Source organism: Exophiala mesophila, assembly GCF_000836275.1.
Source record: "Exophiala mesophila strain CBS 40295 unplaced genomic scaffold supercont1.1, whole genome shotgun sequence".
NCBI lineage: Eukaryota > Fungi > Ascomycota > Eurotiomycetes > Chaetothyriales > Herpotrichiellaceae > Exophiala > Exophiala mesophila.
In genome coordinates, this window is record NW_015622504.1 from 3,648,769 (window position 1) to 3,671,765 (window position 22,997).

General features: G+C 49.8%; 8 protein-coding genes across 8 annotated transcripts; 5 read left to right on the forward strand and 3 right to left on the reverse strand.

Annotated features, from left to right (window-relative positions):
* The first annotated feature begins 988 nt into the window (after positions 1-988).
* On the forward strand, positions 989-4,980 carry PV10_01158 (uncharacterized protein). Its single transcript, XM_016365328.1, has 2 exons — positions 989-1,195; positions 1,248-4,980. Exons 1-2 carry the CDS (start codon positions 1,042-1,044, stop codon positions 4,643-4,645), a joined length of 3,552 nt encoding a protein of 1,183 aa, XP_016228977.1. The 5' UTR covers positions 989-1,041; the 3' UTR covers positions 4,646-4,980.
* On the reverse strand, positions 4,716-6,245 carry PV10_01159 (uncharacterized protein). The gene is made up of 2 exons (XM_016365329.1): positions 6,054-6,245; positions 4,716-5,989 (listed from the first exon to the last, which is right to left on the reverse strand). The coding sequence occupies exons 1-2, from the start codon at positions 6,114-6,116 to the stop codon at positions 5,012-5,014; spliced, it is 1,041 nt and encodes a 346-aa protein (XP_016228978.1). The 5' UTR covers positions 6,117-6,245; the 3' UTR covers positions 4,716-5,011.
* A 321-nt stretch (positions 6,246-6,566) lies between these two features.
* Positions 6,567-7,400, reverse strand: PV10_01160 (uncharacterized protein; the record flags this gene model as incomplete). Its single annotated transcript, XM_016365330.1, has 1 exon — positions 6,567-7,400. One exon carries the CDS (start codon positions 7,398-7,400, stop codon positions 6,567-6,569), a length of 834 nt encoding a protein of 277 aa, XP_016228979.1.
* Positions 7,401-8,215: 815 nt separating this feature from the next.
* On the forward strand, positions 8,216-9,370 carry PV10_01161 (uncharacterized protein). The gene is made up of 3 exons (XM_016365331.1): positions 8,216-8,426; positions 8,542-8,872; positions 8,928-9,370. Exons 1-3 carry the CDS (start codon positions 8,424-8,426, stop codon positions 8,957-8,959), a joined length of 366 nt encoding a protein of 121 aa, XP_016228980.1. The 5' UTR covers positions 8,216-8,423; the 3' UTR covers positions 8,960-9,370.
* A 185-nt stretch (positions 9,371-9,555) lies between these two features.
* Positions 9,556-11,539, forward strand: PV10_01162 (uncharacterized protein). The gene is made up of 2 exons (XM_016365332.1): positions 9,556-10,797; positions 10,851-11,539. The coding sequence occupies exons 1-2, from the start codon at positions 9,648-9,650 to the stop codon at positions 10,868-10,870; spliced, it is 1,170 nt and encodes a 389-aa protein (XP_016228981.1). The 5' UTR covers positions 9,556-9,647; the 3' UTR covers positions 10,871-11,539.
* PV10_01163 (rRNA 2'-O-methyltransferase fibrillarin) lies at positions 11,232-13,145 on the reverse strand. Its single transcript, XM_016365333.1, has 4 exons — positions 12,881-13,145; positions 12,656-12,783; positions 11,906-12,584; positions 11,232-11,826 (listed from the first exon to the last, which is right to left on the reverse strand). Exons 1-4 carry the CDS (start codon positions 12,993-12,995, stop codon positions 11,768-11,770), a joined length of 981 nt encoding a protein of 326 aa, XP_016228982.1. The 5' UTR covers positions 12,996-13,145; the 3' UTR covers positions 11,232-11,767.
* A 2,353-nt stretch (positions 13,146-15,498) lies between these two features.
* PV10_01164 (uncharacterized protein) lies at positions 15,499-16,406 on the forward strand. Its single transcript, XM_016365334.1, has 2 exons — positions 15,499-15,777; positions 15,872-16,406. Exons 1-2 carry the CDS (start codon positions 15,591-15,593, stop codon positions 16,261-16,263), a joined length of 579 nt encoding a protein of 192 aa, XP_016228983.1. The 5' UTR covers positions 15,499-15,590; the 3' UTR covers positions 16,264-16,406.
* A 3,352-nt stretch (positions 16,407-19,758) lies between these two features.
* PV10_01165 (uncharacterized protein) lies at positions 19,759-22,253 on the forward strand (the record flags this gene model as incomplete). Its single annotated transcript, XM_016365335.1, has 2 exons — positions 19,759-20,586; positions 20,781-22,253. 2 exons carry the CDS (start codon positions 19,759-19,761, stop codon positions 22,251-22,253), a joined length of 2,301 nt encoding a protein of 766 aa, XP_016228984.1.
* Between the last annotated feature and the right edge of the window lie 744 nt (positions 22,254-22,997).

Sequence of the window (22,997 nt, forward strand, 5' to 3'; positions counted from 1 at the left end):
GGCTTCTTGATTCTTTAGCTACATGAGATTGTTGAATATAACATGGACATCAATGGCCACGTATAAAACAAGAGAGAAAGAAGGCTTCCCAAAAGAATGGCAAGGTAATACCAGGACGGCACCCAACGGTTCAAAGCCCGCATGGCTTGACCTTGGAAAAGCTGAGACTGCTTCGTTATAACGACAACCTCTCAGGGTGGCTTGTGTCGATCCTCAAGCCCCCTTGGAGCTGTCGCAAACTGGCACTGTCACATGTGGATAGAGGTCGTCAATATGTCTGTTTGATTGGATCACAGGGCTTGTCAGCGCCTGATTTTCTTTCCCCGAGGAACCCTACAACGGAAAATAAGCACTACCTGGAGGCGAATGATGTGGCCCCAGGCCAGCCACCATATCCCTGTTAGGCAATGAAGATCCCCCCACCTAAGATCTCGCCTATGATTGAAGCGAATGACGCAACACCATCCACATCACAATGGGCAAAGACAAGCTCGAGGAACCCAACCGCCTCCAAACATTTGGTCCCTGGTTCTGGCTTGTGCCTTGATTACGTTGGATGCAGGCCCCAGCAGACAGACACATACCAACCTAGGTATCTAGAATGTGTTGTGTTATGAATCAGCTTATGACCGCGAGAAGAAGAAACCGTTCGTTCACCCCCCAAAATAACATCAAAGTCCAGTCCCTGACTTTGACAGCTCGTGGTGGACCATATGCTATGATTGAGTTACTGTAGACTCTGACGAGAACGCTTCTAGATTTTGCCTCTGCTCACTAGGTACTTAGTAACCACAGACGATGAGTTTGTCCCTTTCCAGCCTTCTTCGAGGGTGGATGCACCCCCCGCAGTTTCACAACGGGCGTTCCTCATGAACCCTGTACTCCGCACTATATCACTACTACCCAGCACTAGCCCATAAGCCGCAATTGAGGCAACGATCACGTCCGTTGAGATGTAATGTGTACTTGGAGTTTATTAGATTGCTTGAACGCACCATGGAGTCGCCTCCTCCATCGTGAGTGACATAGCCTCTTTTACACATGGCCATTGGAACTGGTTCGCCTCCCACGAATCCCCGAAGGCTCTCTCCGCTAGAGCCGGAGCCCTATGTTTTGCGCCATGTCCTCGAGGATCTTCCCTTGAATCCTGACGAGGGCGATGGGGACGCCTCCATCACCTGTGTTGAATTCTGGAGTGTGTGCACTTGTCATCATATGAGAAAATCCCGTGGCTGACACACTTACAGATAACAATCTCTATGTTGGCACATCTGCGTCCGAGATCCTTCACTTGGTTGCTTTTCCTACCGACGAATCCGATCAGAACGCCGTTCCCACCTTTATCCTCGCTTCTCGCTTGCAGCCCAGTGGCCATGTGGCCTTCAATGACTCCAGCGCGGAGTCTACGCACCTCGGTGTACAAAAGATTCTTGTTCTTCCAGGACCGATGAAAGCGTGTGTCTTGTGCAATGGCACCGTCTCATTCTACTCCCTACCAGAGTTCAGCCCTGCGTTTCCTAATAGGGAACCTGCTGGTGTGCAATGGATAGGAGGAATTGATGAAAATGATGACAAAGAAAGCCCCGAAGGCCCTGTCGTCATGATCGCAAATGCGCGACGTATTCTCCAAGTCAAAGTGGGCGAAAAGTTGCGTCCGATTAAGAACAACATCGAGTACCCGGGGTGCCTGAGTTCAAGCAGGAGAGACACCATCGCATGCGTCGCTGATGACACTAGCTATGCTCTTCTCGAGCTGGAATACCAACAGAAGATCCCACTGTTTCCCATTTCCTCTCAACCCGCGGTAGAAGATCCACCAGAGTTGAATCCCATGGCGACCTCGCTGTCCCCACCTCCATCAGATGCTGGTCACAGTCGAAGTACTAGCATGGGTAATCTCATAGGCTCGCCAGACCCTCGAGGACTCGATCCTCAACGTGAGGAAACTCAGACTCCTCCTAATCCTTCAGCATCAGCCTCGGCCGCAGGAGAGCCCAATGAATCACAGACTCCGTCCAATCTCCCAGAAGCCGACTCCGGTGCCCCAAAACTCAGGCCCCGAGCATCTACAGATACAAGATCGGCCAGTACTGTACCATTACGTTTACCTGAGAAACTCAAGCCTCATATTCTCTCACCAAGCCCCACCGAGTTTATGCTGACAACTGGTACATCCGAAAAAGAGCCGGGAGTGGGTATGTTTGTTAATCTGGACGGCGATGTCGTGCGTGGGACTGTCGAGTTTCAAACTTATCCTGAGGACCTTCTACTCGATAACTTTTCGCTGCCAGAAACCCCGGCGAGTGTCGAAAGTGATGACGATGGCCTGCTCATCTTCGCCCTTTTACGCCGGCATGAAACTGGGAATGTGACGAGAGGCCTCGAAGTCCAACGACTAGATAATGCTGCTTCATCAGATCATCCCAAAATATGGATCTCTCTGCCTAAATCAGCACTCCAGCATCCTCGTGCAGGGCTTCATCACAGCTTCGGCAGTCTCTCTCACTCGTTTCCAATTGCCAGCGATCTGCTTGAACTTGTACCCTTGCCGAGTGGTCGCTCTCGGGCCCGGATCGACCATGACCCACGAACACAATCTGCGGTCGAACAATTCGAGCAAGAGCGTGCTCTCTTTGATAGCCAATCGTCATCAGCCCCCACTGAGACATCGGCAGAATTGGTCACCAAACGTGCATCCGAAGAAAAGAGGTTTGCCAGTCGGTTCGGACAGTCCTTCACAAGAAATATGGTTTTTCATGGCAAGGACTTATTCATGATTCTCCGAAATCCCTTAATCTCGCAGTTGGAATATCGGTTGATGCAATATGTGCCAAATGCCAACCTCTCTACCATCAAACCAACCCAAATCTTTGGCTTTTTGGCTAGCATTCACGGTCGTGAGCCGAAAGACGAATCCGAATTTCTAACATTGAATTACATCAGGCAAAAAGCAAGTCTTTTGCTCTTCATGCATCTCCAGACTCAATTCGCCTCGACGGATCTGGACAATATCCTCCGGCCTATCGAGAATACCCTCCATGACGGCGGGCTAGATCCGCGGATTGTACTTTTACTGCTGCCCCCTTTGTCCTCAGAGGTACTCTACGGCGCCGAAGGCATCTGGCTCCACCACGGCCTAGCTGACCTCTTCGAGACCTTTCAATCCAAGATAGCAACGTTCGCTAAAGCGCCTGTCGAGTTTTGGATGATGGTTCGCCATTTTCTCATGCTTTGGCAAGAGAAGAGAGGCTACGGCAGTATTGCTGATGAGAAAAACGTCTTCGATTCCACCGACTCCGCTCTCCTCCATGTCCTCCTTCACCTAGATCAAATCCTCCCCCAGGACAGTGGCGCCCAGCGGTCGGTCAAGATCAAGTTGGAAAACGTTGTTGACCATTGGAAAGGTGATTTTGATCGAGCAATACAACTGCTGGAAAGCTATGACCGGCTTTTTGTGCTGAGCAGATTGTATCAAAGTCGGAAGAGATCCCGCGATGTTCTCCTCACCTGGAAGAGAATCATTGAAGGCGAAAAGGATCCCGACTACGGCTCGAACATCGAGTTCGTTGAAGCACGAATGAAAAAGTATCTGACGGTGCTTCGAGATGGCGGCTTGGTCCAAGAGTACTCACTTTGGTTGGCGCGAAGGAATCCAGAGATTGCCGTCCAGCTTTTAACCGACGACACAGCTCGTGTCAAATTCGAGCCTCAGACTATTGTTCCACTGCTCAAGCAACACGCACCTGGGGCAGTACAGCAGTATCTCGAACACCTTGTTTTTGGCAAACATCTAGACAAGTATGCCGACGATCTTATCGGCTACTACCTTGACTCGGTGTTGACCGTACTCGAAAGCTCGGAACCAGCACGCACGTTGCTGGCAGAGAGTTACTCAACCTACCGGGCTTTGGAAACCCCTAAGCCGACGTACCTCGACTTTATCAACCAAAACCCACCTCCAGACCCTTGGTGGCAATCACGGCTTCGATTACTGCAACTGTTGGGGAGTGGAGCATATGCCAGCCGTGGCGCGTCGAGTAAAGACTTGACATATTCAGTCTCCAAAGTGTTGGAACGAATGGCGCCTTTCTCGAGCTTTCTAGTCTCTGAATCCATCATCTTGGACGCCCGTCAAGGACGACACACCGAAGCACTTCGACTACTCACACATGGTCTGGGCGACTTTGACACCGCAACACGCTACTGCTACTTTGGCGGACCAGCACCATCGTACTCACAGACGATCGACGTGTCCATGCTCCCACCGCGCTCGCTCCAGACCGAGCTCTTCAACTTTCTGTTCCGCGAGTTCTCGATGATTGAGAATCTCGAGGACCGTATTGAACGCACGAGTCATCTTCTAGGTACCTTTGCGACTTTCTTCGACCCGCTGGCCATCTTGCAGGAGATTCCTGACGATTGGACCGTGGACATTCTGTCGGAATTTCTGGTGCGCAGTTTCCGAGCCGCCACCACTGAGAGAAATCAGGCTGTGATTCTCAAAGCTCTCAGTGCAGCACAAAACCTGCAGAAACAGGTCGAATTTATCGAAGTTTGCGAGAAGATCGGTGCTCGTTTCGATAGAGGCCGCGGTGGTGAGTTGGATAGTGGGGATTCCATCGGTGCGGGCATCAGCATCAGCTGAATCCACTGTCTGTCGCTTATGTATATAGCAACCTCCACAATCGAAGTTGCACATGTCAGGAGACACAAGGTCATGGACCGAAATGCGATTAGACATTACACACGCTGCAAACCAGTTGCAGACATGCCCTTTTTTCTCTCTATGCTATATCTCACGAATAACGTGACGATTGTTTCACATGCAAGACAAAGGAAACCCATGATATATGTCCAACTCAGCAGTAGCCAAAGGCATACAACACGGTGGCCTGTATAAACAGCCAACATAAGAAGATTCCTAGACGCCGTCGCTCGTTCGCTCGTAACAACGCTGAGGATGGATGCCAACGCCGTCAAAAATTGCCCGGCGATTGTAGATGGGCCAAAATCAGCAGCATGTCCGGCCTCCTCGACTTTGAGGCCGTCGAAAGACATCCTCCCATTCACTCAAACCGTGCAGCACCCCTCCACCTCGCTTCCTCCTGTTGCCTCGCCGCCGTAATGTTCCTTCATCAGCGGCGGTGGTGCCGGAATGTATGCTCATACCGTCTGCGTATGCTCCACCATCCCCGTATTGAATGCCGCTAGCTGGGTCATCGGGGTCAATTTCGCCCAATTCAATCTTGGTGAGGATCATGCGCCCAAGTCGGTTGAAGAGTTCATCCACATTGTCTCCCGTCAGAGCAGACACCTCCATTGTAACAGGAACGAGTGCCTTGGATGCCCAACGTGAAACCAGCTCTGGGCTCACCTCTCGGCCTTCAGCCACGGTTGCAGTCCATTTCTGACCAGTGAGGTTGACGGAGCCACCACGCGATCTCGTTGAGCTTGTCCCTCCACTAGCATCATATGGCAAGTACGACTGTCGGCTCGAGGCACTCGAAGGAGTGGCTCCTCCAGAAGTGTCTGATTGCGTGCCACGGTGTGACGTAGCCCCATTGATATGTTGCGCCTGTGTCTTGCTCGAGGTATCTGCCAAATCATTTTTGTTGCCAGCGAGGATCAAAGCTAAATTTGGACTGGCAAGGGCGCGGGCGTCTGATAAGAAGGTAGGCAAGGCATTAAAGGTTGCGAGGTTGGAGACATCGTAGACGAGTATTGCGCCGGCAGCGCCTCGATAGTAACTGCGGCTGACACTGCGAAATCTTTCGGTTCCCGCCGTATCCCAGAGTTGTAGTTTAATCCTCCGCCGATTCGAGCCTGACCCAACTTTGACAATCTTGGAGGCGAATTCGACGCCGATCGTTTGTGAGGAGAGGACGCGCCATTCGGCCTTGACAAAACGGTGCAAGAGACAGGATTTGCCGGTTCCAGAGGGCCCGATGAGAACGACTTTGGCCAGATAATCATACATGCTGCCTAATTCCTGCACCCACGGAGTGGAAAGATCAGTCTCACATGTACCGATGGTTGATCGATTGGGGACATACCTGGTGTTGATCAGGCACCGAACTGTTGTCGGATGCGGCCGACGTTCCTCTTGGGCGTGCCATGTCGTGAGGCGATTAGAGACCGAAGTCTCTTGCTTCTGTGCAGGTCAAAGCAGAGGCTCGCGCTCGTTGTCAGGAGATTCCATGGGAAGAGGATGTCACTTGGAGCAAGATCTTGGCCCGTGACTCGCGTGCCTTTCTGATAGGCGACTCCAATCGCGGGAAGGCGCGATCCTCGATCCTCCGGATAAAGAAAGAACGCCTGTCGGGTCCGGAATTACTACTGATCCGGGCATGGCTCACCGTGGAGGCCAGCCTTACCCAGCCACGAACGCCATAGCATTTACAACTATGCTTGTCTATATCTTGAATGAAACGAGCGCTTGACACGAAAAATGATAAGGAAAAAGCACAATCTCTGTTAGGCATCTATGTACATTTGATTCTAATTCGCAAAGCCCAACGAGATTCTCATTCAGTTACCACCATCTCCAGACCAAAGTCCAAAAGCATTCAACGACCCTTCTTGCCGACGCCGGGGAGATTGATCTCGTCTGCCGACACGCCACCCTCGATGAGATTGATGGTATTAACCAATGCATCAAAAGCATGCTTCGGATCTTGTTTCTTGGTAAAAACCTCCTGGCGGGCCTGGATGTAGCTGTACTTCTCTCGGGGAAGCTGCGCGAGCAAATGCTTGACCATGTCTGCATACATGTTGGAAGATTCAGACGGATTGTATTCACGAACATTGGCCTGGATGCGCAGCATTTCTCCAATGAACCAGTGAGATTGTGTGTCGTGATCCCAAGAGAGACGCTGCAATTCATGCTTCGCCACTTGATGTCGGTGTTTCTGGTCAATGTCGAAGCGCTTGAGAGACTTGAAAGCATCGTGGGGGCTCTTGTACTTGACAGAATCGAACTCATCGAGAACACCCTTATCAAGTCGGTTGCGCAGGTATTTGATGGCTTGAAGACGTCGGCTCTTTTCGTCACGATAACTGCGCATGCTGACCATGAACTTATCGTGATGTGCCTTGAGTGCGGCAAGATTCTCATCCATCACAGCAAGTTGTTCCTTGTCTGAAGTTTTTGGGTCCTCTGGCTTCCAGGAAAAGCTAGTGTAGGTCCCAAAAGAAGGTGCGATTGGCTCAGCGGCAGATTCGTAGTACTTCATGTAGCCCTTGGCGATGGCATCAGATTTCAGAGCTCGGACCCAGGTCAGATAATTGTCGGTTCGAAGCAAGTAGGGATTGGCATTCCGGGCTTGTAGGGGTTGGTTAACAGGAGGAAAGTTCAATGAGACCGGGGACGGCTGGGAGTCTGAAGCCGCATTGGAAGACATGGTTTCGAAGAACGAGTTGTTGAAAGCGAGGATATTGTTGAGTGTTAAAGTTGTGGCTGACTGGAGGACTGAAGAAAAGTTCTAGTCGAATGATGAGGTAGGAAGAAAATGATCTGTAGGAGAATCAAAAGGCTTTTAAGTAGAGTATCTCTTCGCCTACTGCAGTTGTCACACTAAACTGCCTAGCAGCAAATAACTTGACGGTGCAAGCAATCAAGGCAGTATTTGGGCCTTTGAAAATTCATGTGAAGCAAGCTGTTCACCAACTGTCTGCATAATTGACACATTGAATGTTAGCATAGCAAAGGCCCAAAAAATCGATGCAGGCTGTCACAGGGGTAGTTCAGTATCAAGGTCATCAACGTGCTTTTTTGTGACAGCTTGTATCAAGGCCAAGGGTGCAATATGACCTTATCGACACAATACACATGGCCCATTACACTGTCTTGTTAGCAACAATCATGGTTGCTGGTGTACAACCAGTTGTAGAGGCCGAATTGCTTGTGTAGACATCAAGGGACAGCATCGACAGGCACCAGGGTCTGTAGCCTTAATGCTGGTGTAAGTGTCATCAGAGCATGATCGAATGCACCAAGTGTAAGATGCAAATAAACATCTTGTGACTTGGGTAGCAGTTGTTGTTGTTTGTTAGAGGTGAAAGTTGTCGACGTGTTTGGGTTTGGGGGTTTTGATATATCAATATGCACTTTAGGACACTGTACTCCACCCATTCAGATACGGCCAAGTACAACCCTTCCATTGTCTGGGGAAATAGTGATCGTGTCCACAACCATTCTGTTACTGGGAGACTTGAGCGCAGCTTGTAAAAGACACCATCTACTTCTATCCAGCCATAACTTCGTTGACACCTCATCATCCCCTGTCAATCCTTTGCGCTGTCTAGTTTTCATCCACGCCTCCCTACCTTCTTCTTCGGACTATCCTTGTTGATAGACGTCTTCACTCAACCCGCAGACCTCCATATCCCGCACCTCTTCCTCTAATCCTTCCTCCAATACAACAATGGTACGTTTCGATTTCGCTCTTCAGACGCGGTCAACATTTCCTCGAGCCAAAGCCACCTATGCAGCACAAAATCGCCCATGACCAAGTCTCGCGTTAGCTGACAACAATTTCACAGGCGTCTGCCAGACCATCCTCCCCCTTGACCTCAGGACCAGAATCAGGAGCCGATTCCACGCCCTCAGCACAGAAATCGAGCGGATCTTCGATTGCACGTGCAGGCTCACCACCCGGAGGACCTCGCTCTGCCATCCGCCGACGCGCTGCCGCTGATCACAAGGAGTCTGTCAAAAATGCCCGACCAACTTCAACACGCGCCGCAGGAGCAGGAGGCTCTAGTGGAACCATGCTCAGGTTATATACCGATGAGAGCCCTGGATTGAAGGTTGATCCCATGGTCATCCTTTTCTTGAGTCTGGGTTTCATCTTCAGCGTTGTTGCTTTACATCGTGAGTTGCACCAGCCGCGAGAACACGATTGACCTCAGACTAATTGCGCCGGTAGTTATTGCCAAAATCACAAAGAGATTCTCATAGACTGAGATGTATCATCTGGTGGCATGTCGGAGGCAAAGACGGTGGCATGAAAGACACAAAAAGCATTGGTACTGGTTGGCACTGGGTTCTAGCAGGTTGCGTACGATACTATCTTCCAAACACCCATCCGATTACCCAACCCAGTTTCCTGTTGCTTCGACCCGGTCTCGATTTCGTGCGTCGCGCCAAAGGATTGTTTGCTTCTTTGTTTCCAAAAAATACAGGGGGGATTTATTATGCGACCTTCCCGACGCAAGCATCTCCATCCATTCTGTCTCTCCAAAAGAGAACCAGAAGCACTCCATCGTATTTCTGCCAGTGGCGACAGCAGATAGCGGCTGGCGCCTGTAAAATCGCGGACAACATGGTATAAATGTTATTGTAGAATCATTGTGCATGATTTTGTGCAGGAATTCGTGGTGCAACATCTGACTTCAAGAACCAAATCCATCATCGTGTGCGTGTGATCTGCTCTATATGTCACAATGTGGCGAGTTCTGCTTTCCGTTTTGGGACGTCATGCGATGCGAATAACTTATTAGCAATATAAGTAAGCCTGGCAACCATCTCAGAACTCTTCAATACCATCTGCAGACATTCCTTCGTCTTCATCTCAAAGGCCCTCTGCAGCATCCTTGGTATCATTCGCCCTTCGCTCATCCCGCTTTCAACTCTGCCCCACCACTGCATGATCATGACGGAACCAGAATCCAATGAACCCTCTCAAGATCACATCACCAGGGCAAATGATCACCCACATACAGATGTGCATATCCAAATCCCCGCTACCGATCCCTCCAACTCCTCTGCTCCTCTGGTCAACAGTAACGGCTGGGACGGCAAGTTGAGGCTCCCTCCTCGCAATGCGGTTCTCTCCAACCCTGAGGTTCTGTCAGATCCCGACTACTCAGACCCCGATGCCCCTCCCGTCGACCAGATTGAGGCCGATGAGGATCTCCTTGAGGACTTGCCCCTCGATTCAGAAGATATTGATCTCGTCCACTCCCGCGTCACTTCCATTCCCGCCCTAAATCTCTCGCGCTTCCAAAAAGTCCTGCGCCTGTGCCTGCGCCAGAACCAAATCACCACCATTGACTTCCCTCAAGAATTTGCCGAGCGTCTACAAGAACTAGATCTTTACGACAATCTCATTTCGCATATCAAAGGCTTAGATTCTTTTAAATCTCTGACTTCACTCGACTTCTCCTTCAACAAAATCAAACACATCAAGAACATTTCACATCTGACCACCCTTACCGAACTGTACTTCGTGCAGAACCGTATCTCCAAGATTGAGAATCTGGACAACCTATCGAATCTGACGAGCATCGAGCTTGCAGCAAACCGAATCAGAGAGCTTGAGAATCTCGAACCCTTGACATCCTTACGTGAACTATGGCTGGGCAAGAACAAGATTACCGAGATCAAGAACATATCGTCACTCTCAAATCTCCGACTTCTCGACATCAAGTCCAACCGTCTCACCGCCATTACAGGACTGGAATCTTTATCAAATCTAGAAGAACTCTACGTCAGCCATAACGCCATTGCCGAGATCTCAGCATCATCTTTACAGCACAATTTAAAACTCAGGGTCCTCGATATCTCGAACAATCAGATCGCTCATCTCGAAAACATCTCCCACTTGAAGGATCTTGAAGAACTATGGGCCTCTAGCAATAAGCTCGCCGACTTCCGCGAGGTTGAGCGTGAACTGGCTGACAAGGAACACCTCGAAACCGTCTACTTTGAGATGAACCCGCTGCAATTGGCAGGGCCAGCCTTGTACCGAAACAAAGTCCGATTGGCGTTACCTCAAATCCGTCAAATCGATGCAAGTAAGTGAATTGATTCTGGCAGAGCCATGCGGCGGTACTAACTATGGATTTAGCATACGTTAAAGTCGCCTGAGGTATCATCGGATGGGCAGTCCTAATTGATAGCGAATGTCACACACCTGTTTCAGAAGGTATTTGTCGACCCATTTCGACCATTACTCCGAGATCCTTCGTTGGATTCATCACTCACGTGGTCAAGTGAGCAAAAGAAGCTCCTCACGCGTCCCATATTTTACCATTTTCTGGCTGTGAGGACATCGGTCCTCAAGATGAAACCCTAAGTACTTGTGCTAGAACTGGAAGGCTATCAAAATGGGCATTGATAGGGGCATGCAAAATGGCATAATATTGGGCATAAGAACACGGCCACCATGTCACGAGCGATTCGGACAAAACCGCCACCGGGCACACGGATTGGGTGAGCATTGTTAACGAAGTTCATGCATTCACGAATTGAGTATCTGAATCATAATATTTCTCATTCCTCTACTCAAGGGCCTAGCATCAAAGACGAACTCTTTACATGTCAAGGTCTCATGATAGTACAGGAGCCATGCCTTTTTTTTCTTTATCGAAAAAAAAGACACTTAAAGGAGTATTTGACGCATTAGAAATTCGCTGCATAAGCCCGAGAGACAAACTCCAATCCCAGCTGTCCCGAATCCCGATATCCACATCCGGTTCGGTCAAAGCTTGCCAACAAGTTGAACGCCACATGAACACCGACCGTCCTTTTTTTGCATTCGAGACGCGCCTGGGTGAGAAGATGGATCTGCCTCAGCGGTTCTAGCTCTCGTGCCCCCAAATGTTGACACAAGCCGTCACCGGTTGATAACTGTTGTACATCATCGAGGCATGGCTTTGCCGTGTAATGAACTAATGGCAAATGTGGGGGCAGTGGTCTCTCCCATACGATAGAGCCAGACTTCCGTGTATCCTGTCGTCGTTGATCGTTCCATTTGCTTTACATTCAATCGGTACTGTGCTTGTAGATACCAGCAACGACGCAGTGGTCTCGCTCGAAGGGTTCTGTTTTGCAAAAGCATTGTCAGTTACCGACCCTTTTTGGCTGGCATGAAAAGAGAAAAATGTCTCGAGCTTAACTTACCTAGCGTCAATTGTTCTTTAGGCTTGATTCTCTCTTCTCTCATCTTCTTGACCTCGTTGGCGAACACGACTTCAGGCTTGGCCGTTGAGTCGATACAGTTGGCCTTGATGGACACCAGAACACCACCGTCGACCTTGAGGAACAGATGGGCATTCAGTCCGACAATACGAGCCTGATCCGGTTGAGCAACATCGGCAAAGATGACATCGACCATGCCAACAAGCATGCGGTAGCGAAGAGGGTGGCGGGCGTCTTCAATGATGGGGATGACGTTGGTGCGGTGTGTCGCCATGGTGATGAGATCACGGCCAGATCGGTGGGAAAATTCAACGGCGTACACTCGACCAGTGGGACCAACGATATCAGCTACATGCGACACACTGGTACCGGAGGCCGCACCGAGGTACAGGACGCTGGCACCTGGTCGGATGTAGATATCTTCCAACCCACCCAGGATACCCGCAGCAAGCTTGGATCTGAAAGGATTCCACACACGGTATTCTGTCTTGAGAGCTGGAGTGGCCTCGTTGGCGTCACCACTGAGGGCGGGGTTGCCGGGGCTGTCGACGCTGATGCGCTTCTCGCCGTAGACGGACTCGCCTGGGGTCAGATTCTTGGTCACGAGGAGATCTTCCTTGCCGCCGCGAGCGACGAAGACACCGGGATGGCGATGGGGTTCCTGGAGAAAGAGAAACGATCCGTAAGTTGGTGGTCTTCGGAGGGAGAGAAGTACGAGGGGTAATGACTTACAATGACAACCTTCGCACCACCTTTGATGCCCGGCTTTCCGCCACGACCACCGCCACGACCACCCCGTCCAGGGGGTCCACCTCTTCCACCGCCTCTGCCGCCTCGTCCTGGAGGACCTCCTCGGCCACCTGTGTAGTGAGTAGAATATGTTAGGTCAAGGTTCAACCCGCTAGACAGACCATGCGGTCTGTTGGCATATCCTCTTCAGAGGAAAGACGTCCTCACCTCTCATGCCACCTCCTCGTCCACCGCCTCGACCACCTCTATCACCACCACGAGGTGCGAAACCTCCGCGGCCACCACCGCCACCTCGACCTCTCGGCGGACCGCCAAACGCCATCTCTTAAAATATTGTTTTGGTGTTATGGGACTCGGTGGGTGAGATTATTTCGGTTGCGTGAGAATGATTGTAGTTTATAAAGATCGCTGGATGACGGATAGGATGCGATGTTGAGGAGAAAATGATGTTGGTTGTGAGGCAACTTTTTTTCGCATTTGCAACCAGAATGGAAATTTGGAGCTGGAACGATTCTCTTCTGGAGAAATTCTGCCACTAGATCCTAAATTGTACTAGTGCAAAAGATATTGCCAAGGCCTCTTTTCATTGGTGGAGGTTAGAGCGAGGCTCCCAGGGAACCCCACACGCTCTCTGCGTTGGACTTAGATATCTACTGCATATATACATGTACGGCATTCAAGGCTTGTAGTATGTGGTATGTGTGTACATGAATCTTCAGGAGGAGTGTACGCGAACTGCGACTCGCTTCCTGGCCAATTATGTTCCGTGCGCAAAGGTAGATGTGTGGCAGATTTGATCATACGCCACCTACGGCTTACTAGGGAAAATCCAACCAAGGTATCGCCATCACAGTGCTACTTCATATCCTCCGGAACTGCCTAGGTACCTCAATGCTATTGGTTTGTTGATTCGAATAATCAATCTGTCCCATAGGATCAGCTGGGCCCCCTGCTCGAGATGCCACGCCTGCTCCAATAGTTGAAGCCATCAGCCAACTCTTGAAATGATCCCAATTCCCGCCAAATGTTTCCCTGTTCTTCCAGGGAGTCCCAGTACCATTCGATATACGATGGATGGGTTTTCGGCAGAAGCGGCGTTATGTCTTCGGGGAAAACGGTCTTGCCTTGGTCTCTCTCAAGAGTCGATGTGCCTCCCACCATTTTCAAGGCCATCATTCTATCAGCATCCGTGACGCATGATGCTCGCATTACTTGGATCTTCTGGAGTTCTGTGGCTGCAATCTGAAGGCCCAGCGAAGTTGTGTAGTATGTCAACTCGGGGAGTTCATTCCAGCAACTGCTGTCATCCGTGGCTATCCATTGCTCCAACGCTCTTCTAGAATACGTCTTATACGGCATCCTCCGGGCTATGTCCTGTAATGTTTTGCCCGGCTGTACAGCGTGGTCGACAAACAGCGGCAGCATCACAATTTCCTCGTCTCCATTGCCTGGATCAAGCGCCCCAGTCATGAAATCATTCTCACCTGGGCGATGAGTCTTTGGTAGCACAACTGGAAGTTGATCTTGATCCTGGTTCAATGCAAAATTGTCAAACATGATTTCAGATTTGCCTGAACGAATCTCTGTCTTTTCTTCTGAGGATCGGCTTTTTGGCCGAGCCATATCAAAGGTCATCGACATTGTCAGTGCCGACTTCAATGGTATAAAGGGCTGACCAAAATCCATTTTGGTAGAATGGAAGTTTCTAGGCCGAGATGATGGACTGGGATAATCGAAATCCATGATGGATGATTTTCGCCGAATCAGTAACGGGGAAAGCAGCGACCCAAAGCGTGAGGCGTTGCGTGTTGGCGTCGGTGTATCGTACTCGTAGCTCATTAGTTCCAGTTGTGAGGCCGATTCATCGAATCCAATATCATCGAACACAACATCTTCATTCTCGTCGTCTTCGTCTGACACCTCCTCTTTCTCGGGTGGGACATGGTGACACTCGTACCCGGTCTCATCCTCGAGATCTGGAAACCATATGGGTGATGGTTGGGGACTAGCCCAATCTTTTCGAAGAAATTCCCGTCTCGCTGATGCGACCAAGTTGGTCAATGCTTCGCGGGAAAAGGTTGGAGCATTCCTGGCTGGTTTCTTCATCAGTAAAACTCCAACGGGTCAGCGCGGAGGGCGGGGGGAGAGGTGTGGGACGCTTGTCGTGTGAGTTGTATGAGGTAAGTTACTGTGTTAGTCGATGCAGGCCCTCCGGTATCTGTGTTCGGTCGACTTTATGCCGCGGCCATTGTTCGACAGTCGGTTCTCCATTCGCGCTGAATGCGGAATTTCGACGAAAGCCTTTGTGCAGCCACCTAAATATGGTGTACTACCTTGGAACGTGCCCTCTGACAAAGGCATTGGGACAATGAGTCACAGATTTCATAGTCGAAGAGATGTACCTGCAATGCCACATCCTCGAAAATCACATGGGATGCAAAGTCAGTTTGATCAGTTTTGAAAGTTCCTACTGTGGTAGAGGTTCATGCGATATGATGAACATGTCTCGCAGACTGGACATTAGTCTCCATTACTTGTGGCATATATACCGGTGCAAATATAGGCTGTCGAAACTGTTGGTCGAGAAGTAGGTACAATGAGTTGCCCTATGCAGAAGTCGATGACTTGTTGTCTTCTTGAGCTAGATCGATAGACTGTACATAATCTCAGGCTCAACCGAAGGTAATGATTACCTAAACTGTATGTGTATGGACACGTGATGCTGCCACAACCACACGTGCCTGCCTTGGCAGAATGATGACATGATGAACTGCAACTTCTCTCTATGCGGGGATCATCCCACTGCGTTTCTTTCATGAATGTTAAAGACATCCTCATATCAACCCAGCGGGATCGAGGAGCTGAGCCGGCAATCACACAAGTACATACTTCTCCGACGGAGTTTCGACCAGGATAAATGAAACCACTTGATTCACTGGTACGACACGTTCGTCCTTTCAGTCTTTGGACGGCTTCTCGTGCCAAAGTCTTGCCCATCACAGTCCTTAGTGGAAGCAGGCATCCCCCGCCATCTCCCCCAAAACAACCAGGCGAGAGAGACGATAGATCTGAGGCAACAGATCCAAAAATGTCGGCCCTGAATGGTGAGTTTGATTGAACTAACACCTGCGCCTGTGCTCTTTTGTTGCAGTGTTGTGTACCCACCACCATTGCACTTAACCCACTGACACAGCATAGTCTTCAAACAACCCCTTGCCTTTTTCTCCGATCGTCCCATGACAGGCTTTTACAGAGACGGATATTGCAGGACCGGTGCGGCCGATTTTGGAAACCATGCTGTGGCAGGTGTCGTAACAGAAGAGTTCCTGAACTATTCAGCTGCACAAGGAAATGACCTTCGGATAGCAGGTCTAAGCGAGGGGTGCAAGTGGTGTCTGTGCACAAGTCGGTGGCTTGAGGCATTCAACGCATTCAAAGACGGCCGAATCAGCAGGAATACTGTCCCGAAGGTACACTTGGAAGCGACCGAGGACAGTGCTTTGCGGCAAGTTGATCTCGAGAGCTTTAAGGAATTTGCAGTCAAGCCGCAAACCAACGGCGTCACCAATGGTATCAACGGTCATTCGTAAAACCTGGATTTTGGTCGGGGGACAAGAGTAGCACATTCGGATTAGTAGTATCCAGAACTCGGGACAAAAAGTGAACTCTTACCTCAAAAAGAGAAAGTGATAGCCGCCCCCCAGAGTAATCGGAATCGAATTGAAACCCCGTCCAAACTCCAACTCCGAGAAGTCAGAGAATCTCAAGGATTCCCGCTGCGATTGCACTAAAGTAAGCCCGCCTTCTGCCCGAAGGCGAAGCACGTCAAACAATCTTCGCAATGACTCTTCCAAAGGGAATCCTCCAGATAGAATTCTTAACCTCACCGAAGCAAAACCAAGATCCACTGGAGCCCTGTAGATTTCTGATGCCAATTGCAGACACGGAGATAAACAATCGTGTCAGGCCCTCGCGGGCAGTCCTAAGCCTCGAGTCATGGGCGACAACGAGTCCCAGGTGTTTGATGAAGATTACTCCGAATTTCTCATCTGCAAGTGTGTGACTGTGGCTTCGACTGCCATGACAGCAGGAGTGACCAGACCATGTGTAGCAGAGAACGCAGCGGTTGGGGGACGGCGTATGAGAGAGAGGAAAGAAAGAGTCCAGATGAGTCAAGAAATTTTTATGGTGTTGCGGAGGTCGTCGTTCTGCCAAACCCACCGCCTTTGGTGGAGTCACGTGATATTATTACTTGTCCTCCACGCCATGTATCGCGACGAATATTTATTATAACACCAGGCAGATATAGGAGTTTCAACCTAGAAATGAGTCTCGAGGCATTTATGAACGATTCTTTCGTTAAAATTTCTTGCATTTCGCTCCCCGTTTCAAATTCGAGCGGTACAAGTACAGTTGCTCGCTTCAAAGGTGTATGAGGCAGCCCAGATCATCATGACCCTTGTATACACGCGAGGTCGAGAAGCCTTCGTGTTACCTGAGAGCCAGTTCGATCCCTGAAAATCATTCTGGCGACAGACCACTCTCACTCCCAAAATGGCTTGGCCATATCCAAAAGCATGGGCCAGACAAAGACCCTGGTGGCATGTTATTCTCTCATGCCTCTGTAATGTCGTACAATAACGTAAAGCGAAAATGATTGTTGTCGTCATGCCGAACGCAGGCGATGAGAGCGAGCTGTTATTTTGCCCTAGGAGGTCCCAAGGAGATTAGGCTAAAGCAGCCAACAGATCGATCGGTCGCCGACCATAGAGAAGCAAAATCAAATGAGACCCACGACTGCTAAACGCCAGGCTTTGTACGAATCGAATCCCTTGTCATTGATTGCGCCATGCTTGGTATCACTTGTAACGGGGTTGCTGTCCTGGTGGAGGAGGGCCGTTATTCCATCCTTGTGGGGGACCTTGTTGTGGCATCATCCCGCCTTGCCCTTGTTGTGAACCGACGTCCGGTCGATTTCTAACCATAGGTCAATTATTTTTGTACTGGGGCACATTGCCATAGTATTGACATACCTCATGTCTTCGCGGAAACGGCAAATTGAGCATGCCAGCTATTGATGTATCAGCATCTTTTCTCTCCATTTTTTCAGTCTCCACACACATCTTTATGTTTGCTTCCCAATGGAATGACAGGAACAAAGCAAAACGTGAACCAGTCCCAGGATTGGATGGGGTGGGCTGCCCAGTTCCCGCAGTTATGGCATTGTGCTGTGACACCTTCCAAGCCTGGCAATGGCTTGGTGAAATCTGTGAACGCAGTTAGAATAATCAACAGAAGTGGCCTGTGGTCTGGGAGCGCTGCCTGCCTTGTGTCCCAACTGTGAAGCAGAAAGCCATGGTCGAGGCCACTGATACAAGGTGGTTGTTGTCAAGATCAAAGGAACGAATTACTCGGAACTCCGGGTCTGAGTTGGTCGGAAGAGGGCGGAAAACGACAAGGGTTCGAGGGTGCGGGTGGGAGCGCGTGCGTCTTTAGATGGTCACAAGCAGTAAGAAACGCCTGCAAGTAGTGCGCGAGATAGGATGATGTGTATGCGCCGAATCATCTGAGGATCAGAGCAGAGAAGTCATGGTGCCACTGGAGGTACACATCATTTCCCTTGGGGAAACTGTGGCGAAGCATCATGACGACGATCGAGCTTCTCCACAGCCTACAAACACTATGCGCCACAAGTGGCTGGTTTATAAGGCTCCGGTAGCCTTGCCGCAGCCTCGTGGATTCTTTCTGTCGCGTTCCATTCAACAAGCACTCATTATTCCAGGCTATTCGGCATATGTACTGACGCAAGGTGGTATACAAAACCACAAGAGCATGGATACGCCACTTATCTCACACGAAACCCCCTTTCCATCGCCCACGTGTTGCGACTTTCAACCTGGGTGCCTGCACATCCAGAATCCAGTGGCAAGTTGTTTATAGCCGCATCACGGCTCGTGATTCTGTTACAGCCACAACCCTTGTGGAATCCAATGATCAAAGTTGTCCTTCGTCATTGCGTTTTGAAGAGCAGGATGGCCACATGTCCCAGGTAGAAATAAATAAAGTGTTTCGTCTCTGAATCTGCTGTTAGCCTCATGCCCATCTTTTTGAGCCGCGCAGACTCCATACCATGCGTGACAAAACTGCCAAAATTTCTTCCGACTACACAATGCCATGTGGCACCCTTCTTAGAGTCAAACTGTATCAAGACTTAGCATTGCAGTTGACATTCCCGAGTGATAGTCTCGCGAACCTCTCGTTTAATGTGCTGGGCGATGTCCTGCGAGTGTCAACTGTCCGTCATGTCTGACCTTGGAGTCTGAGCGCACCTTCTCCACAGTAAACTTGTCCATCGCTTCTTGTGCTATACATTGTCAACGTCTTTGCTTCTGCAGCCTCTTTCCACCAAGAATTGCATACCAACTTCGATTGCTTCTTGTTGCATATCCTCACTCTTCGAAATTTCATTAGACACTGGACTTCAGGAGGCGGTGACGGCATTCTTACCATGTCGACTGACTTGATCTGCGCTATCTAGATGTCAGTGAACTGAACCGCCGTATGAGATTTTGTACGTACGCTCCAACTTGACCTTCTTCTCAAGCCCGGCGTCTGCCATGATCGATGCTTAGGTAGGATAAAGTACTCGAAGGGAAATGTTGATGGGTAGGACTAGAGAGCGCGTGGGTGAGAGATATAAAATCCTTTGCACACAGTCTTTGGAAGATTGCAAGCTCGTATGATAGTTGTGTCTTTGTGACTCGATTTATGTTGTGAGTTCGTAAAGTCGACGTGCATGCGAAACACAAACAGTCAGTTGGTAACGACAGACACGCCAGGAGTGTCGCGCAGGGAATCTGGGGTGGAGAGACATTGTTCCGTTCCGTGGAAAGTCATATTAGCGCGGAGGTCTGTCGTTCTGTCCCTTCCTTCGCAACCCCACCGATCTTGTCACACCGTCCTTGGCACTTGTGCTCCACTATTCCAGTCTGGCTCAGAGCTTTTTCTTGCCTTTTACAACAAGTCTGAATGACCCAAGTCCTGCCCCAGGAACTTGATCCCGGGCTCCCAAAGCCATAGATGCCATGGGAGAACCCGTCGACGAGTCATCAGTGACTCGCATCTTCATTACAGGATTGCCCCCGTCGTTGACAAAAGAACAACTGCGATCTCATTTTGCCGCCAAATACGTTGTCACCGACTGCCACCTTGTCTCCGGACGGCGGATTGGTTTCATTGGCCTCTCTGACCATGCCACTGCTCAAAGTGCCGTCAAATACTTCGACCGCACTTTCATGCGCATGTCCAAGATTTCCGTCAGCCTCGCTAAACCCGTCGAAATGAAGCGCGATTTACACGGACACGCCGCACCCGTCTCCCAGCGGCGTCAAGCTGGCCAAGGGGACCAGCTGAGAAACAATTCTCACAAGAGAAAGCGAGATATATATGACGACGGAGATAATGATGGGCAGAGGGCATTGTCCAAACCATCCGTACCTCAACCACATGGCGAGAACACAATAGCAATCACCTCAAACCCCCCTCAAGCGGAAAGACATTCATCACCCCAAGACACCCAAGATATGGACGAGGGCAACACTCCCCTCGACAACCATGCATCTGATGCCGATTGGATCCGGGGGAAGACGAACAGGCTTCTTGATCTTGTGGAAACTGAGCACGAGCCAGCGTCTGTTGACGATGCACACCATGTTCCTCCCGCTACCAGTCCTGCGATGCCCTCCTCCGACCCTAGACCCCAGGCAGAGAGAGATTCACAAGAGCCAGCTCCCGGCGATGTCATACAGCCGCAACTGGTTCCCAATGCGCGTTTATTTCTCCGCAATCTACCTTTCACCACCACATCCGATTCCCTTCGCAGCATATTTTCTCCATATGGCATGATTTCTGATGTAAGTCAAACATGTTTCTCTGCCACTTGTTTCATTTTTGCGTGATGATTTCCTGATAGGGACAGCTTATGCCAATGGCATTTGATGTGAACGGAAAGAGAATTTTAGTAGATGCCTCTGTATTCTGATTGCAACAGTGTCTTGTTTCTGTTACTTTGTCAAAATTCTAGATTTTTGTCACTAACCGAAGTTAGATCCATCTTGTCAAAGACACTCGCACTGATTCCGGGAAAGGACTGGCTTACGTTCAGTTTGTGGAGTCTCAAGATGCTGGTAGAGCACTTCTCGAACTTGATGGCAAGGACTTTCAGGGGAGACTCATGCATATTCTTCCTGCCTCTGATAAGAAGGCTCAAAAGCTCGACGCCTTTGAGATCTCCAAACTACCGCTGAAACAACAAAAAGCCCTGAAGAGAAAGTCAGAGGCTGCCACCTCCACCTTCTCCTGGAATTCTCTTTACATGAATCCAGACGCCGTACTTGCCTCGGTTGCTAATCGACTTGGTGTGACAAAGGCCGAGCTCTTGGATCCATCCTCGACAGATGCAGCTGTCAAACAAGCCCACGCCGAGACAAGTGTGATTAGAGACACAAAAGCTTATCTCAAATCCCAGGGCATGAATGTCGAGGCATTCAAAAATCATGCCAGAGATGATACTACCATACTGCTGAAGAACTTTGCCTTCGGTACGACGACGGAAGAATTGTCTCAGCTTCTGGCTCCATTTGGGAAGGTGATCCGCCTGATATTCCCCCCAACTGGCACCATTGCTGTCGCGCAGTTTGAAGAGTCTACTGGCGCCAGACTGGCTTTAAAACAACTCGCTTATCGAAATCTGAACGGCTCGGTTCTTTATCTTGAGAAGGCGCCAGAAGGTGTCTGGGCCTCTCAAAAGGTCCCCAGCACCGAAGTGACTGCGGATACAAACACTGCCGCTCAGCCTGATAACAATACTACTATGTCCCCGACGACTACCCTGTTTGTCAGAAATCTGAATTTCAGTACCACAAGTGCGAAGCTCTCTGAAACTTTCCGGCCTCTTCCTGGCTTCCTCTCTGCCAGAGTCAAGACGAGGACGGATGCAAAACGACCCGGCCAGGTCTTGAGCATGGGCTTTGCATTCGTAGAGTTTCAGACTAAAGCTCATGCTGAATCCGCTGTCTCAACCATGAACGGTCGATCTCTGGATGGGCATGACCTCGTTGTACAAATCTCCCAAAAGTCAACCGATGCTGCGGAGGAACGGCGAAAGGAGGACACAGCGAAAAAGCTGAATGCCAACAAGACAAAGATCATTGTCAAAAACCTGCCGTTCGAAGCGTCCAAAAAGGATATCCGTGCATTGCTGGGACCTTATGGAAAGTTACGAACCGTCCGTCTACCTCGGAAATTCGACAACAGTGCTCGAGGATTTGCCTTTGCTGAGTTTGTCACTGCAAAAGAGGCCGAGAATGCCATGGATGCCCTTTCCAATACTCATTTACTGGGTAGGAAACTTGTGCTTGACTTTGCCGAGGGAGAGGCGATCGACCCCGAAGACGAAATTAGTGCTATGGAGAAAAAGATACAGGGCCATCAAAGTGTATTGACCCATCACAAGTTGACCGGGTCGGCTCGGAAAAAGTTTAACCTTCAGGGAGCACGAGATGATTTCGACCCTCTGTAACCCACTTCTAGGGCATCCCTTGCAGCGGACTGACTAGGTCAAGTCGGATTGGCCTATTTCCGCGATCTCTGTGAACAGGAGGGCTAACCCTTGTTCTAATATGATGTATCATGGGCCCAAAGGGGAGGTTCTTGTTCAAACAGTAGGTCTTGATGCCTTCTCTGCAGTTGAGTCTCATTCAATTGCTCTATCTAGGGCTCTCATATTACATATTCAGACCTATTTCTGCAATAGGTCCGGCAAAAGTGATAATACCATCATCGTGCAGTGATTTCTTCTTGCACGAGCTCCCAATCCCTTTATCACCCCCTTGCATAGGATCTTTGGGGGTCAATGCGGCAAGGACACAACACTGTCTACTGCACGTTGAGATTGCGTTGTCTTGTTTGGCTTCGATTCCTTGGTCGATGTCGAACGGGCAAAATGTCCGTGGGATTGACAATTGATGTATTGCCGCTGAGTTGCACGAGCACCTTGGGTGTCAGCAAACCCCAGACTATTGATATATCTCTGTCCATATTCATTCCACATCTCATCGAATTTGTTGTGAGCTCCCATTCCCATTCCAGAGACCGAATCAAATTTGCAAAGCAAGCATTTCCCTCTCGGCTGTGTGCAGTATGGATGTACATACCGATCACTCGTTTTCAGAGCATGAGGAAAATGGCCATCATCAGCAACATCATCAACACCTGCCTCCTGGATGTTTCTCTCAAGGTCTCTCACCAAGCAGCGTGCATCCAT

What these genes read in the sequence shown, in the direction of transcription:
- PV10_01158 (XM_016365328.1), top strand. Translation starts at nt 1,042, where the DNA reads ATGGCCATTGGAACTGGTTCGCCTCCCACGAATCCCCGAAGGCTCTCT. An exon ending in CACCTGTGTTGAATTCTGGA is followed by an intron (nt 1,196 to 1,247) that starts GTGTGTGCACTT and finishes ACACACTTACAG; the next exon opens with ATAACAATCTCTATGTTGGC.
- PV10_01159 (XM_016365329.1), bottom strand. Translation starts at nt 6,116, where the DNA reads ATGGCACGCCCAAGAGGAACGTCGGCCGCATCCGACAACAGTTCGGTG. An exon ending in CGGTGCCTGATCAACACCAG is followed by an intron (nt 5,990 to 6,053) that starts GTATGTCCCCAA and finishes CCGTGGGTGCAG; the next exon opens with GAATTAGGCAGCATGTATGA.
- PV10_01161 (XM_016365331.1), top strand. An exon ending in CAGCGTTGTTGCTTTACATC is followed by an intron (nt 8,873 to 8,927) that starts GTGAGTTGCACC and finishes TTGCGCCGGTAG; the next exon opens with TTATTGCCAAAATCACAAAG.
- PV10_01162 (XM_016365332.1), top strand. Translation starts at nt 9,648, where the DNA reads ATGATCATGACGGAACCAGAATCCAATGAACCCTCTCAAGATCACATC. An exon ending in AATCCGTCAAATCGATGCAA is followed by an intron (nt 10,798 to 10,850) that starts GTAAGTGAATTG and finishes CTATGGATTTAG; the next exon opens with CATACGTTAAAGTCGCCTGA.
- PV10_01163 (XM_016365333.1), bottom strand. Translation starts at nt 12,995, where the DNA reads ATGGCGTTTGGCGGTCCGCCGAGAGGTCGAGGTGGCGGTGGTGGCCGC. An exon ending in ACGAGGAGGTGGCATGAGAG is followed by an intron (nt 12,784 to 12,880) that starts GTGAGGACGTCT and finishes CTCACTACACAG; the next exon opens with GTGGCCGAGGAGGTCCTCCA. An exon ending in TAAAGAACAATTGACGCTAG is followed by an intron (nt 11,827 to 11,905) that starts GTAAGTTAAGCT and finishes TTTGCAAAACAG; the next exon opens with AACCCTTCGAGCGAGACCAC.
- PV10_01164 (XM_016365334.1), top strand. Translation starts at nt 15,591, where the DNA reads ATGAAACCACTTGATTCACTGGTACGACACGTTCGTCCTTTCAGTCTT. An exon ending in AAAAATGTCGGCCCTGAATG is followed by an intron (nt 15,778 to 15,871) that starts GTGAGTTTGATT and finishes GACACAGCATAG; the next exon opens with TCTTCAAACAACCCCTTGCC.